This window comes from Dipodomys spectabilis, unplaced genomic scaffold (assembly GCF_019054845.1).
Source record: "Dipodomys spectabilis isolate Male_0828 unplaced genomic scaffold, ASM1905484v1 ptg000017l, whole genome shotgun sequence".
Classification (NCBI taxonomy): domain Eukaryota; kingdom Metazoa; phylum Chordata; class Mammalia; order Rodentia; family Heteromyidae; genus Dipodomys; species Dipodomys spectabilis.
The window spans coordinates 9,924,864-9,941,176 of NW_024870694.1; the positions used below are offsets into that span (position 1 = coordinate 9,924,864).

At 40.9% G+C, this 16,313-nt stretch overlaps 1 protein-coding gene and 1 non-coding gene across 3 annotated transcripts in view; both read right to left on the reverse strand.

Annotated features, from left to right (window-relative positions):
* The window catches only part of Tfrc (transferrin receptor), a 30,597-nt gene extending 14,718 nt beyond the window's left edge, over window positions 1–15,879 (reverse strand). Inside the window, exons 1-9 of one of the 2 annotated variants that reach the window (XM_042667420.1) lie at window positions 15,814–15,879; window positions 9,768–9,826; window positions 8,225–8,426; window positions 7,658–7,877; window positions 5,881–6,030; window positions 5,399–5,498; window positions 3,626–3,739; window positions 1,505–1,603; window positions 980–1,119 (exon numbers count right to left, since the gene is read on the reverse strand). In XM_042667420.1, coding sequence (XP_042523354.1) covers window positions 980–1,119; window positions 1,505–1,603; window positions 3,626–3,739; window positions 5,399–5,498; window positions 5,881–6,030; window positions 7,658–7,877; window positions 8,225–8,426; window positions 9,768–9,803 — 1,061 coding nt within the window. In that variant the 5' untranslated portion in view covers window positions 9,804–9,826; window positions 15,814–15,879. Of the gene's footprint in view, window positions 1–979; window positions 1,120–1,504; window positions 1,604–3,625; window positions 3,740–5,398; window positions 5,502–5,880; window positions 6,031–7,657; window positions 7,878–8,224; window positions 8,427–9,767; window positions 9,827–15,813 lie in introns of both variants that reach the window. The other variant, XM_042667419.1, reaches the window with a different exon arrangement.
* Window positions 7,356–7,496, reverse strand: LOC122099974. Its single transcript, XR_006146059.1, has one exon. It is a non-coding gene; the product is annotated as a small nucleolar RNA SNORA29 (small nucleolar RNA).
* Window positions 15,880–16,313: the final 434 nt, after the last annotated feature.

The window sequence follows — 16,313 nt, forward strand, 5'->3', positions numbered from 1 at the left end:
ATAGATACTTCAATCACATTGGTTTTCTTTTCCTTTCTTTTAAAGGTGGGGCCACTGGGTTCCCATGGCTCAAGTCTATAATCCTAGCTACTCAGGGGGCTGAATCTGAGAATTTAGGTGAAGCTAGCCTGGGAAAACAGATTCTCGCATCTCCAATTAACCAGCACCCGCCTCATCCTACCCCCAGATTAGTCTCACCAAGATCCTCAGATCTCAGCCTCTTATTTTTTTTAAACTTTAAGCAGAAAAAGCCAGAAGTGGTGCTGTGGCTCAAGTGGTAGAAAGCGCTTGCCTTGAGCTGAAGAGCCCAGACCCAGAGTTCAACCCCCATGACCAACCAAAAGAAAAAAAAAAATCAGGAAACTACCTTAAGAACTGAAGACATTCAACTATAAACAAGGAAACACGTCTTCCGTGCTGCTAGAATTAAAGTGCTTGCCTAGCATGCATGAAGCCCTGAGTTTGATTCTTCAGTATAACATAAATAGAGAAGGCTGGAAGTGGCCCTGTTGCTCAAATGGTAGAGTGCTAGCCTTGAACAAAAAGCTCAGGGACAGTGCCCTGAGTTCAAGCCCCAGGACTGGCAAAAGAATAAAATATCTGTATGGAAGAAAAATTTCATTGATCTATACCAAGGTGATAGTTAAACATCCCCCAAATATTCAAATGGGGAAAATTAAATTAGTTGTTTTTAAGGGTTTTATTTTTTGGTCAGTCATTAGATTTAAACTCTGGGCCTGGATGCTGTCCCTGAGCTCTTTGCTCAAGGCTAGTGCTCTACCACTTTGAGCCACAGAGCCATTTCACTTCTGGTTTTCTGGTGGTTAACTGGAGATAAGGTCTTAGACTTCCAGCCCAGGCTGGCTTTGAACTACGATCTTCATATCTCGGCCTCCTGAGTAGCTAGGATTAGAGTCTTTAAGAGTTTATTAATTTAAGCTTATTACTGTATTTGCCCCTTACCCAAATAAGAACTTACCCAAATAGCTGTTCGGCACCCTGTCTGGAAATTGTTTGGACAGGTATATTTGGCAATCCTGATGATTGAGATGGTGGAAACTGAGTATGATTGAAAGAAGGGAATCCAGGTGTATAAGGGTCGCCTGTTCCCAGATGAGCCTAGTAAACAAAATAACAATTAGCTTTATCTTGCACTTTAGAAGTCCAAGAAGGTCACTAAAAGATTCACATTTAAACTTTATTTAGCATTATGAAGCCTGAAATTCTAAATGACTCTATGACTTTTTAAATATTGTCTGTGCAAAATTCTCAATTTAAAGTACTGAGACATATTTAACAAGTATTGTTAGCAATTTTCAATTTAAGGCACTACTGATTTGGTATTTTTATTAGTAAGATTTCCAAAATCGAAGAAATTCACCTTCACAGTGCCTGCTACAACTCTTTCAACAGAATAATTAAGACAAATTCTACTTTAAGTAAATATGGAATCACATCAATTTAAAGAATTCAAAAATTATTGACTAAAGAAATAAGAACTCACATGTCCAAAGAATGGAACCTTTGCACTAACTATGGGATAGTTAGTATTGTCCATGTATATTATGACACCAATTGCGTTTAATCTTTCAGCATTTGCAACCTAAAAAAAACAAAACAACACACAAAAACTCAGAAGTGAAGAGTTGATCATGGAAAATTAAAATAACATGCTGTGGCTCAAATGGTAGAGCGCTCGCCTTGAGCTGAAGAGTGCAAGGACTGTGCCCAAGCTCCATGACCGACCCCCCCTCCCCCCCAAAAAAAACAGAATAGAACAGAACAGAAAATAAAACATGCTGGACTTCATACTCAAAGGACAAAATTTAACAAAGGACTAGGCCAATACTTCCAAATATTTTAAAGAAATATCTAGGAAAAACAAAACCTTATCTTCAAACAAATTCATTAAATTTATTTATAAGACAAAGCAATTAGGGCCCTGAATGTTCAAAAAAACCCAACAAAACCAAACAAAAACCGACATAATCTGCCTACAAAAGAATTTCCAGAGAATCTCCAACCCTCTTCAGCTCCTCCAAAACATCTATAGATTACTTGTATTACAATACTTTTGGAGTATAGGAAGAACTAGTCATACCAAAAAAGGAATCAAAAAGGACTAATTTAATTAATGTACTAAAAAAATTAGTTCAGATGAACAATATATACAAGGTAATAGTTGCAAAAAATGTTCATTTCTCTAAAAAGTTATGATAAAATTGCATTGAGTGAGAGAAGTGTATCAGAGAAGGATTGTAAATGCTAAATTTATACTTCTATAATTTAATAAAGGTGATATAGCCGGGCACCAGTGGCTCACGCCTGTAATCCTAGCTACTCAGGAGGCTGAGACCTGAGAATCACAGTTTAAAGCCAGCCCAGCCAGTAAAGTCTGTGAAAATTTTATCACCAATTAACCATCAGAAAGCCAGAAGTGGTGCTGTGGCTCCAGTGGTACAGCGCTCGTCTTGAACTGAAGAGCTGAGGGACAGCGTCAGGCCCAGAGTTCAAGCCACAAGACCAAAAACAAAACGAAAAGACTGCACAGAAGAAAGGACAATGACAGAAGAATCAATAGGAAACAGAACTGAGGGGTGGTACGGGGAAGCGAAATTGTAGCTTCATAGGGCTATTTTGTTGTTGCTAGTTGGTTGTCTTGTATATTGTTTAGATACCTGTTTTTAAAAGTCATTAAGGAACTTCTCTAATGGAAAAGGAAAAGCAAAATCTACCATTATCCTTTGCTTTTTTAATCAATTAGAACTGAACTTGATACAAACATAAATCTTGGTTACACAGACTATAACTGTTTTTACTTAAATCATTTTAAAATTACTTTGGGGGCTGGGAAGGTGGCTCAGTGGTAGAGTGCTTGCCTTGCATACATGAAGCCCTGGGTTCGATTCCTCAGCACCACATAATCAAAAAGAAAAAAGCCGGAAGTGGCGCTGTGGCTCAAGTGGTAGAGCCCTAGCGTTGGGCTGAAGAGCTGAGGGACAGTGCCCAGGCCCAGAGTTCAGGCCCCACAACCGGACCCAAAAAAAAAAAAATTACTTTGTTTTCTCTTTTTTTAGTGGTACTAAATTTTTCCTCTGCTAGACAGGTTCTCTATCACCTGAGCCATGCCATGGTCCATTTTGCTTTAGTTACTTCTCAAATAGGGCCTCATGTTTATGTCAGGACCAGCATGGATCAAGTTGTATAGAATTGAGATCTTCCTTCTCTTAAATCTCTACCTCTACAATAGCTGGGATTACAGTAAAGAGCCAACCACAGCCAGGTAGTTCCTTTCTTTTTTTTTTAAGGCAGGGTCCCACTATTCAGCCCAGACTGGCCCGGGATTCATGATCCTTCTATATTACAAACCTGTGACAACCACAACCAGGGATTTTACTTTATTTTCACTGAAAGCCAATAACTGCAAAATATTCCAAGTGAATACGCTATCATTTGAAGTATCCTTATAACATGTAATTGGGATCTGTTTGATTTGTCGACCACTTCAATAAATTAACTTTTCAGCTATGAGAATTTAACTGTTGATTTTTCAAAATATAAGAAAATTAACAAGAAATATCATTTAACTGAAGAAAAAAATACCAATGTATTTAATTACACATACCTTTTCTGCAACAGTGATTTTCCCTGCTCTAACAATCACTATTGATCCATTCACAGGAGTTTTTAAATCTTCAAAGTCTTTTCTAGTGCCAAAATTAGCATGGATAAGTTTCCCCTAGAACAAAAACATAGAGTTAATGAGAGATATGGTATAAAAGCAGCTATAGAATCTGATATAAAAGATCAAAATCATCAGGAATGGTCTCTTATAATGTCTTTCCTTATCCTAGGTTGCCCTCTAAAGGCTATTTTACATTGTTTTAGAAAGAGAAAGGATAATGAATGGATAAGCCATTAAGAGTAAACCAGCAACTCAGAACTATTCTGTAACAATCCAAACTATCCATATTCCTCTCTCCAGGACTCAGGCTTAAACTAAGGAGACAGACACACCTCACAAAAAATTATTTTTCTGCTACTCCTAGGGCTTGAAATCAGGGCCTGGGAGCTATCCCTGAGCTTCTTTGTATCACTTGAGCCACAGCGCCACTTCTGCCCTTTTTCTGAGTAGTTTATTGAAAATAAGAGTCTCACTGACCCTTCCTGTGATCCTCAATTCCTGGCCTCCTGAGTAGCTAGAATTACAGGCATGAGCCACTGGCCACTGGCACAAACACATTTTTAACCTGAAAATAATTCATTCCATCTATCTATTTCTGCTTCTGGATTATTTTGTCTGTATTTGAAAAGATCAAGCATTAAAAAGAATCAAATTGATACTGAGAAAAAGCTGAAAGTGGCACTGGGGCTCAAAGTGATAGAGTACTAGCCTTGAACTAAAAAGTGCTAAGGGACAGTGCCCAAGCCCTGAGCTCAAGCCCACAAATGACAAAAGAAGAATCAAGTTGAAACTAGTTCCCCACCCAGCCAAGATCAAATTAATTATCTGAACATTTTTTAATGCTATTTCTGAGCTACACTTGCAGCTGGAGATTGGTCCCCAGGTAAGGAGGAACTTTATATATGCACTTTACTTAACAAATACTACCATGTGTCAGGTATTCTCCAAGGCTCTAAGACATGTCTGAAAAATGCAATAAACTCATGTAGCTTACATTTTAATGGAAACAAATGAATAAGAATCTGGTGGAAAAAGTACTATGAAAAAAAAGCAGGATAGGGTAAAGGGATAAGTGGGAAGCTATTTTTGAAAAAAATAAGGAAGTCCTTAATAAGATAATGTTTGAGAAGAGATAAGTCAGACAAGTCATGTTGATGTTTAGGAAAGACTAGCAAGGCAAGTTCCATAAAGAAGTGGCACATGCTTGAACGTCACCAAGGTGGTCTGAGTAGCCAAAATGAATGAAAAGGACAACAGTAAGAGTAAGGCTTTGTAGAAAAACATTAGGACCTTGCAATTTATTTTGACTAAGGCACTGGAGGGAAGGTTGAGAATAATATCTAACAATTTAAATTTTAAAAGTTAATTATTTAAGGTATTTATTTTGGTGTCAGTATCAGAATTGAACTCAGGAACTAGCACTACTGCTTGGTTCTTTTTGTTCAAAGTTGGCATTCTACCACTTGAGTCACACTTCTAGTTTTTGCTAATGAATAGAGATAAGTCTTGCAGGCTTTCCTGTCTGAAATAGCTTTGAACTGTGATCCTCAGATCTCAGTCTCGAAAGTAGACAGGATTACAGGCATACACCCCACATGGGCACCCAGCTCAAAAAGTAAATTTAAACTAGTGTATCTACAGTTCTAAGAACAGCAAACACAATGAATTCAACTCTTCAGTGAAGTCTCATGCCCTTTTTTTGGTCTTACTTACAGTAACTGTTGCAGCCTTACTATATGCCACGTAACCCTCAGGATTCTCCACCAGGTATGCCATAGCACCATTTGTCAGTAGAGTCACAGAGTTTTGAGCACTGCTAAAAAGATTAAGTTAAAATTAAACTAAGGCCATCCTAGGCAAAAAAAATTAAATGAGGGGGTAGGGATGATGAGTTGGTGAAGGAAGGGATGGTAGGGGAAAAACAAAGGAGGAGGTAACAATGCTCAATAGGAAATGTACTCATTACCTTACTCATGTAACTGTAACCCCTCTGTACAATATTTTTACCATAAAAAATATATACCAAAAAAATAGCTTTAGAATACTCAGCATTTGCATTATTTGGCTTGAAATGTAGTTATAAATCTTAAGCTTAATTTTTTTATTTTGAAAATCTTTGCTTTTAGTCTACCTATTTGGTATACCAAAGTAGTTAAAAAAAAAAAAGTTGCAACGTTTATCATCTTTCAACATACCTGCCCTTGACCTGAATCCTAACATAATGTTCATCTCGCCAAACTTTGCTGAATTTAAATTCACTGAATTGATTTTCAACAAAATAGCCAAGACTTTCATCTTTAGGAGATCCAGCCTCACGAGGCACATATATATCTTGACTCAACTGCCTGGAGGAAAAAAGATTTGTTAAAGTGCTTATTAACATAACAATGTTTATTAAATAATCCTTTAGGACTTCCAGGTATGGCTCAAGTGGTAGAGCTTTCTTAGCATGCTCAAAGCCCTGTGTTCTATCCACAGTAACACAAACATATAACCCAAGGATTAAGTAAAAATTTTAAAATTAACTCAGTTATTAACCCCAATGGCTCTTTCTAAATATACTCAAGCAAGTTCTTTCTGTGTGGATTATTTTCACCTTATCCATAAATGCCTCTTGTATATACAACAAAAGTATTCACTGTAAGTAAAAATGGTAAAATGTCTAGTTTAAAACTGAAAGAAGCCAAGCACCGGTGGCTCACTCCTAGCTACTCAGGAGACTTGAGATCTGAGGATCAAGGTTCAAAGCCAGCCCAGGCAAGAAACTCCTTTGGGAGACTCTTATCTCCAAATAAAGTACTCAAAAAAGCTGGAACTGGCACTGTGGCACAAGTGATAGAGTACTTGCCTTGAGCAAAAAGAAAGTCAGGGATAGAACCTAGGATCGGCTTTAAAAAAAAAAATGTTACTACTATTAAAACTGTAGGAAGCTAACTCTACACAGACGTTAGATGACTAAAGAAGATATTAGAAACAGGACAACTGGGTGCTGGTGGCTCACTCCTATAATTCTAGCTGAGGAGGCATCTAAAGATGCTGGTTTGAAGCCAGCCTAGGCAGAAATTTCTGGCTTTTATCTCCAATAAACCACTCAGGATAAAAAAAAACAAACTGGAAGTGGCACTGTGGTTCAACTGGTAGAGCACTAGACTTGAGGAAGAGCAGCTCAGAGACAGCACCCAGGGCCAGAAAAAAAAGGGGGGGGCAGAAATTGGAAGGAGATTTCTTGGCAGATGGCATGCATACACACTAGATATATACCAAGACAGACTGTCAATTAAGTCATCCTGGGATACTCTTAAGAACAGTAGCAGAGGGGCTAGGAAGGTGGCTCAGCAGTAGAGTGCTTGCCTTGCATGCATGAGGCCCTGGGTTCGATTCCTCAGCACCACATAAACAGAAAAGGCCAGAAGTAGCACTGTGGCTCAAGTGGCAGAGTGTTAGCCTTGAGCTGAAGAGCTCAGGAACAGCACCCAGGCCTAGAGTTCAAGCCCCATGACCAACCAAAAAAGCTCAGCATGACATTACAAGAGCTTCAGATGGAACATCAGGGCAAAATCCAGTCTGATGGCAAAGAAATAAGATCTAGTCAACTATTTATGAAAACCAAGAATCTCCAGGAAAGTTCTTAACATTTTTCCCTACCAGAATCACTTCAATTTTTTTTTCTTTTCTTCTGTTCAGCCATTTTATATAGAAGGAGGGCACTTTTTAAACTCTTCCCCTTCAGATCATGGAAACTTTAATTTATCCCATAAGCATAGCCACTAATATCTATTTTTAGAAGAAAATGTTGTAGTTAAATGGGAAATAGTTGAATTTTTTATTGTTTAATCTCTCTAGTTAAACATGAGAAAGCTCTGCCTCTCTGAAAAGCCTGTCTTCAAGACTATTACCTTTGTTTTAGTTAATCTGATAAAACAGAATTTGTTTATATACTGAGGTTGAACTTGTGAAGGAGCCTAAGCTTACTTGATGGTGTTGAGAAAGTCTATGGTATTCAGTTTCTCTGACAACATGTTTTTGAGGTCTTCCCAATACAAATGAGGTGACAGCTCAGGGAATGCGTCTTCTGCCTCTTGCTCAGGGAATATATTTTCTGCATTCTCTGTCGTTCCTGCTTCTGCCACTTTATTACAATCAGCTTTTGGTTCTACACGTTTACAGTAGCCCAGGTAGCCAATCATAAATCCTAAGGATAAAAAGTTTAGAGCTGAACTTAATTCATTATAGTCAGTTAAGCCTAAAAATAGTGGTTTTAATTAAATTCTGCAAACCAATGTTTTTAGGTTTTAGTCCAATAAATTACACGGTTACCAGTTCAAAATAGTTATTTGCTAGAAGCCTTCTTTGAAATCTCAGGCTGATTTTATCAAAACTTCCTGTATGTATTATATATGCAAATGGCAGGCACAGAATCTTAAATCATTGTATTCGTAATCCTAGCAGTGATGCTTAAAAAGGTACAAAATCAGCATCTTCTAAACTGAAACAAGACTTTCAAGACTTATTTATAAGTTTTTGAACAATTGTTCTTACCAATCAAGAAAAAGATGATTACAGCAATGGTCCCATAGCAGATTCTTCCATTAAACCTTTTAGGTTTTGTGACATTGGTCCTCATGTTATTATCAGTACTTTCTTCCTCATCTACAGCAAGTTTCATCTCCACATGACTGTTATCTCCATCTACCTGCCGAGCCAGGCTAAACCGAGTATATGACATTGGTTCTCCACCAAACTGAGATTGTTAAGAACACAAAAGGGAAATATAGACATTGACAAGAGTTGGTTATGCACTGTACTTGTTATTGGACCACTAGTATGACTTGATACACATTTAAGTAAAACAAGTTATCCTTTCAAATCAACATTCTTCCCTGTTGCCAGCTCTGAAAATGGCAGCTGAGGGCTATAACAAGCATACTAAGTCTTTTCAGGGTTTTCTTCGCTTCTCTTTTTCTTTTTTTATTTTTTTTGTGCCAGTCTTGGGGCTTTAACTCAAGCTTGGGCACTGCCCCTGAGCGTTTTTGCTTAAGGCTAATGCTCTACCAAGTGAGCCACAGCTGCACTTCCAGTTTGACAGTTAATTGGAGATAAGAATCTCCAATCTTCCTTCTGGTTGAGTTCAGAGCTCAGACTCCTGAATAGCTAGAATGGATAATGAGCCACAGGGGCCTGCCTTTTTTTTTCTTTAAAATTTTCCCTTTTTTATGTAGGTACAAGGGCTTGAACTCCACCTCATCCTCTTGTTTCACTGTTTCACTTTCTTTCTCACAGCTGGTGCTCTGAAGCCATGCTTCCAGGGTAGGCTTTTGGTTATTTTGGAGATAGTGGGCCTGGGCTGGCTTCAAACTGGGCTTCTCTAGGTCACTGCCTCTTTAGTAGTTATAAGCATGAACCACTGGTCCCCAGCTTATTCAGCTTTCTCATTCATGATTTCTGTTTTGTATGTCTCCTATTATATTTTCTAGTTTTTAACTTTTTATTTAAGGAGACCTTCAGGCTGGAGGCTGGAGGTGTCACTTTGTAGTACAGTGCCTGCCTAGCAAAGAGGTCCCAAATTCAAGCTCTAGTACTAGCACACACATACATATAGCCATGAGCCAGGCATGATGGCACATCTCCATAAATTTAGCACTCTGGAGGCTGGGAATTCAGGGCCAGCTAGGGCTACATAGCAAAACATAAAAATAAAAACCGTGAATATACTCTTTTTTTTTTTGGGGGGGGGGGGGGGCGGTCCGGTCGTGGGGCCTGAACTCTGGGCCTGGGCGCTGTCCCTCAGCTCTTCAGCTCAAGGCTAGCACTCTACCACTTGAGCCACAGCGCTACTGCCGGCTTTTTTTCTTTTTGCTTATGTGGTGCTGAGGAATCTAACCCAGGGCCTCAGGCATGCAAGGCAAGCGCTCTACCACTGAGCCACCTTCCCAGCCCCGAATATACTCTTCTTTATGGGATCTGTTATGCCTCAATACTACCAGTTCAAATGTAAAGAATGCCTATTGATAGTCTGGGATATTATTTCATGTTTACTCAGTAAAAGCCATGTCTATATGAAATATTACTGAAAATATCTCACCAAGTTAGAGAATGCTGATCTGGCTTGATCCATCATTTTGAGTTGCCACCAGGAAGAACCTAAAAATAGAATAAAGAATAATGAGATAGATGACACTGTATTAGATAATCAGTATGAACTCTTAATTACAAGGCTAGATAATTACATATCAAATTTATTGTTAAATATGTTATTACCACTCTAGAAAAGCCTTTCTTTCCTCCTTTTGTGGTGGTACTAGGGTTTTGTGTTTAGGGCTTCATACTTGCTAGATAGGCACTCTACTGCTGAGCCACATCAGTTGCCCATTTTAGGCTTTCTATCTAAAATCCCTGTAGCTGAGATAACAGGCATGTGCCATCACCGCCCACCTTCTGGGCATCTCAAACTTTTTACCTGGCCTGGCCTGGAACTGTGATCCTCCAGATTTCAGCCTCATCAGTAGTTAGGATCAACAGATGTCAGCTATGGGTGTCCAGATATTTAAGAGTAGATTGCACAACTTAGGCTGTCTCTGAATTCGCTGTGGCATCAAGTGGGCCCTGGACTCTGAATTCCCCAGTGTTGGAATTACAAATATGGGCCACTATACTTTAACCAATACCTGTTTTCTCATGATAACTATTGAATCCTGACCTGAGGTGAGATAGTAATTGGACAACAGTGAAGCAAAAATCCTGAAAAGGGACTATACACCAGGTAATGTCGTTACATAAATATCAGGTTGTTTTTTTGTTCTTGGATTAATGCTGAAGAATTTAAGGATGAAGTACCATAACTTACTATTAGTTTAGTTTGTTTGTTTTTGTCAGTCTTGGGGCTTGAACTCAGGGTCTGAGTACTGTCCCTGAGCTTTTTTGCTCAAGGCTAACGATTTACCATTTAAGCCACAGTGACACTTCCTGTTTTCTGGTGGTTAATTGGAGATAATCTCACAGACTTTCCTTCCTAGGCTGGCTTTGAATTGCGATCTCCAGATCCAGTCTCCTGAGTAGCTAGGATTACAGGTATGGAGCCAGGCTAGTAGTCCAGTTTTTAAAATATTTTAAAAAGCAAACAGTTGTTGAATCTAGTTAAAAGGTTCATGGCTAGCATAACTATTCCGTTTTCTTTAAGGCTTGAAATTTTGAAAATTATAATGTAAGAAAAAACAGTTAAAATATCATCCATGCTAAAAAGATTTAAGCAATCAAATCTAGTAGCCAAAAAAGGTATCAATAAATTATCATCTTTAAAAAATCCACAACTAAAGCCAAAGTCAAAACTCAGCCAGGAACCAATGGCTCATGTCTATAATCTTAGCTACTCAAGAGGCTGCAGTCTGAAGATCATGGTCTGAAGCCAGTCCGTGCAGGAAAATGCAGGAAAGGCAGTGAGATTTTATTTCCAATCAACCAGAAAGAGTCAAAAGTGAAGCTATGTCTAAAGTGATATAATGCCAGCCTTGAGTGGAAGAGCTAAGGGGAGAGGAGAAAAAGGGTAAAGCATCCAGGTCTAATAGCGCAGGCCTGGAATCCCAGAATGCTGAAGCAGAACTAGTTTGATTGATTCCAAATATATCTGAAATCCATGTCTCAACTCTTCCAGCCCCAAAAGAATCCTAATTCTGATTAAGTGAATTAATTGAGATCTGACAAAAAAAGACAAAAGAAAAATATAGGTTATGCATTTTTATAGATAATTGAGGTCAATTGGCTGAAAGGCTCATCAATTTGTTCAAGGCTGAAAACTGGTCATCTGAAAAAAAATTTCAATAGGTTACAGGGTTATAGAAATTGAATTCTTTCTAGAATTTAAAAATTAATTTCAATTATGTTCAAAGTATAATAAACTTCTCTGGCTAGCAGACAGCCTAATGTTAAGTCACCTGAATTCTAAAGTTTTTTTACTAGGATGCAACATTCAATGACTGAAATCAAAATTACATTCAGATTTATAAAATGGCCATTTTTGCATACTTTAAAACTTTTCCGGGCTGGGAAGTTGGCTCAGTGGTAGAGCGCTTGCCTTGCATGCCTGAGGCCCTGGGTTCGATTCCTCAGCACCACATAAGCAAAAAGAAAAAAAAGCCGGAAGTGGCGCTGTGGCTCAAGTGGTAGAGCACTAGCCTTGAGCTGAAGAGCTGAGGGACAGTGACCAGGCCCAGAGTTCAGGCCCCACAACCGGACCCCCAAAAAAAAAAAACTTTTCCTAAACAAGTACAGCATCATAAAGCACAATGAAGTTATATAAAGGTTATAAAACAAAGGACATTATAAATTAGCCTTACAAAAAGGCTCCTTTCTAAAACATATTAACCAAACAGTATTTTTCAATCCCAAGCAATAGAAGGCACTGTCAGAAGCACAATCTTTTGCTCCTTCTGGTACAAAGTTTATCATCACCACTGCACTAGAACTGTACAGACCCAATCACCAAGAACCAGAGCCAGAGAGGCCCACCCTCAGCCAATTTTAATCATCCTTTTCTAGGAAAAAAACAGCTTACAAATCTATCACTCATCTAACCAGCCACCCCCCCCCAGACTGTCTAGTTTTTAATTAGTTAATTAATTTAGTGGTAGTTGGGAGACACAGGACCTCCCCCTTTCTGAGCTACACTCCTGGTCTTTAAACTAATTCTATTTTATTTATTTTTATTGGACGTGGGGCTTGAATTCTGGGCCTGGGCACTGTCCCTCAGCTCTTCAGCTCAAGGCAAGTACTCTACCGCTTGAGCCACAGCGCCATTTCCAGTTTTCTGGTGGTTTATTAAAGATAAGCCTGCCCTGGCTGGCCTTGAACCATGATCCTCTCAGATCTCAGCTTTCTGAGTAGCTAGAATTACAGGCATGAGCCACCAACACCCAGCTAAACTAATTTTATAACCAAAGTGGTAACACTGTTAAAAAACATTAGGCAAGCCGGGCGCTGGTGGCTCACGCCTGTAATCCTAGCTACTCAGGAGGCTGAGATCTGAGGATCGCGGTTCAAAGCCAGCCGGGGCAGGAGAGACCGTGAGACTCCTATCTCCAATAAACCACCAGAAAACTGGAAGTGGCACTGTAGCTCAAGTGGTAGAGTGCTCGCCTTGAGCTGAAGAGAGGCTGAAGAGCTGAGGGACAGCGCCCAGGCCCAGAGTTCAAGCCCCACGACCGACAAAAAAAAAAAAAAAAAAAAAATCAAAAAACATTAAGCAAATGATAGCATACTTGCCTATCAAGTACTATTAAAGGAAAATTAAGAATTTAAATGAGATTGTCTGCAGGAACATATATTAATATACAATTATGACTATGTATAATTATACCTTAAGTACACTTTTTGCAACATTTCTTTAATATTAAATTTATTTTTTTAAATAAAAAATAAAAATAAATGTTTAAAAAAAATATTTTTTTAATTTATGTGGTATGAAGGAATTGATCCTAGGGCCTCACGCACGCTAGGCAAGCACTCTACCACTAAGCCACATTTTCAGCCCCCCAAAAGTGATTTCTAACTCAACCAAACACCCATGCTAATATGGACAAGCTTAATTCAACTTGGAAAACAGGTTACTGTTTCAAGACTTTGGAGCTCATGTAAAAGGAAGTTCCTCTACCTGCTTAAGGCTCTGTTCCAGATCTTCACTGCCTAGTAGTTTTTTTCTGAGAAACAGATGCTATTTCTATCTCAACCCAAGGATATGAAATTAAAATAGCAAGAGTTAGAGAAAAAAAATTGTGACATAAGGATGTCATAACTTCTATAATCTCCAAAACGAAAATCCAGAGACTAAAGCCACTAATATTCTTCTTGTTCCTTGAAATTCCACTCATTTCTTCCAGACTCAGCCCAAAGGCCATCTCTGAAGTCTTTAATTGAATTTTCCTGTGACACTGATATTGAATTATGTGACAATTAAGAGAATGTGAAGATATTTTATTTAATAGTACTAGGGCATGCTTGATGCACGAGTTCCAACTGTTACAAAAAAGAATATAATGAATTATCTTGGATCTTTCCAAAACATTCTGTTACTGTTTTAATCATAAAATCACTAGTCAAATTTTGGTAGGAAAGGGCTGGGAATGTGGCTTAGTGGTAGTGTTTCCCTAGCATGTCCTGGGTTTGCCTAGCAAGTCCTCAGTACCACATACACAGAAAAACATGGAAGTGCTGCTGTAGTTGCTAGCCTTGAGCAACAGCAGCTCAGGGACAGTGCAGTGCCCACGCCCCTGAGTTCAAGCCCCAGGACAGGCCAAAAAAAAAGTAGGAGGAAAAAATTTTAAAGCGAAATTTTACTTGGTAGAGCTCTAAATTCTCAAGCAAGTGGTTGTGGGTGTTATGCAAACTACTTCCCTAGACAACCATACATTTTCCAGGTTTCAAATGAACATAAACTTACAAAATATTTGCAAGGTTCTCAGAACGTTTATACTTGTAACATACTAAAATGACTTGAAAAGAGATTGCTGAGGTCTTTCTGCCTTATAGAGTCTATTTTATGAGCCTGAAATGAAACAGCAGTGGAAGAAATAAAAAACAAGGTACAGCTTTCAGAAAAAGATTAACCAAGCTGAAGGTCAAAATCACTTGAAGTCACTGTGGCCCTCATCTGAGAGGACCGAAAGTAGGAACAATCTATATAGAACAGCAGTTCCATCCATAAGGCCACAAAGGGTCATTTCTCACCAGCTTTCTATGGTGCCTCAATTCAGGTTTAGATGGGAACTTTGCTCCACTATAGATAAGCACATTATCAGAGACAAATAACTGCCTAGCCTTAGGTGGAGTTTGCCAAACCAATCTATCCAAGGATCAAACAGGCTACGTCCAAAGCCACCATTACATCCCCGCAAAGAGAAAGGGGGGGGGGGGGGGGGAGAAGTGTGTGCTGTGCTATATATAACCGCTTTGGAAAAGCATTTGCTATCAGTGCTGAAAAATTAAATAAATTGGATTTTCTTGAGAAGCACATTGAGTCATTTATTATAAAGGGAGAGGAGCTGCTAAAAACAGCAGGGCCTACAGGTACTTCAGAGCCCAAACAATTTTCATAGTGGTGATTTCTGGAAATAAGCTTAAATGTTTCTTCAATGAGGCCCAATTTTCCAGCTCACCAGCAACCAAACTAACATCTAGTATGCCAAATAAGCTTTGTATAAAGATATCAGGTAGCCAAATACCTGATATCAGAGCAACTATTTCCTACTTCAATCTTCTTACAAAATAGGGAGGGGAGAGGGGAAGGAGAAGCAGCAATCCAGTCCCATGGATCCTAGGAAAAGCGACGTAACAAGGTCATTACATGAGCCAGAAGCACTCACTCCGCAACACCCATTTATAGAACACACACACACACACACACACACACACACACACACACACACACACACACACACACACACACACACACACACACACCGCGAACACGAGGCTTTCTACAGCCTCTACATTCGAGTGCTAATTCCCAATCTCTCCTCCCATCTTGTAGGGAGAATTGCGGGCCATTCCCTTACGGTGATCACCTGCAGTGTCCAGGTCCGATTTTGCACCCAAGTCGGACAGTTCCCAGAAACTCGCCTAAATCCCATTCTAGAACCTTTCCGCCATGAAGACCCAGGGACTGCGTGCGCCTCGAGAGGTTCCGAGCGCAAGGTCACTCACGAGCCCCGCCGGCCAGCCATTCCCCAGGGGTGACTTCCGAGAGCGGCCACCACGTGCTCCCGCGGAGCCCGGCGCGGCCGCGGCGCGGTTTACCCCGCGCCCCGAACCCACGGCCTGCTTTTCAGGAGCGGCGGCGGCGGGGTCTGAGGAGCCGCAGACAGAGGGTCAGCGGGGACCCCCGTCACCACGTCTCAGTCCCCGCAGAGAAGCCACTCGCTGCTCCGCTACGGAGGAGGGACGGGCCGCGACCTCACCGCACCGCACCTGCTGCCCACTCGGGCGGACCCCCCCCCCCCCGCAGTCCCCGTCGGGCCCGCAGGCTCCGTCACGCCCGCCCGACCCTGCGGCTCGCACAGGCTGCAGGACAGCCCTCCACCAGCCCTGCCGGCTAAGAGAACACGAGGGTCAGCGGAAGGCACGGGCGACGCGTCACTCACCCAGGCGCCTCCTCCGCACGCCACGGCCCAGTCGCCACCCGCTATGCGAACGCCCTCTGAGGGACCGCTCGCCCCCAACCGGCGACTTATAGCTCGGTCCCGCCCCCTTTCCGACCCTCGGGTCTGACGTCACTTCCTGCCGCACGTACACCTATTGAGGTACTCTAATATTAGAGACCGCCTCGGGTGAGATGCGCGCGCAGCCCGACGGAGCCCTTCGTTGCGGGTGCGCTCGGCGGGGCGAGGTTTAGAGAAAAGGCGCCAAGACGGCAGGTGCCCCGAGGAGACGCGCGATTGGCTCCCTGACTGTCGCCTCCCTCCGCGCCCTTCTTCTCCCACGTCCTCCCGGCTGCCAGGGCCGCAGTACTCAGCCCCGCTCTCTAGGAGCTCTCCGCCTAACCTTGCCCGACCTCGGGGCTCTGTGGTGCACGACCAGATCTGTTAGAGGACTTGAAGATGTTGCACGCTTACCATGAAAGTAGTTCCTGCGATGTATGTCC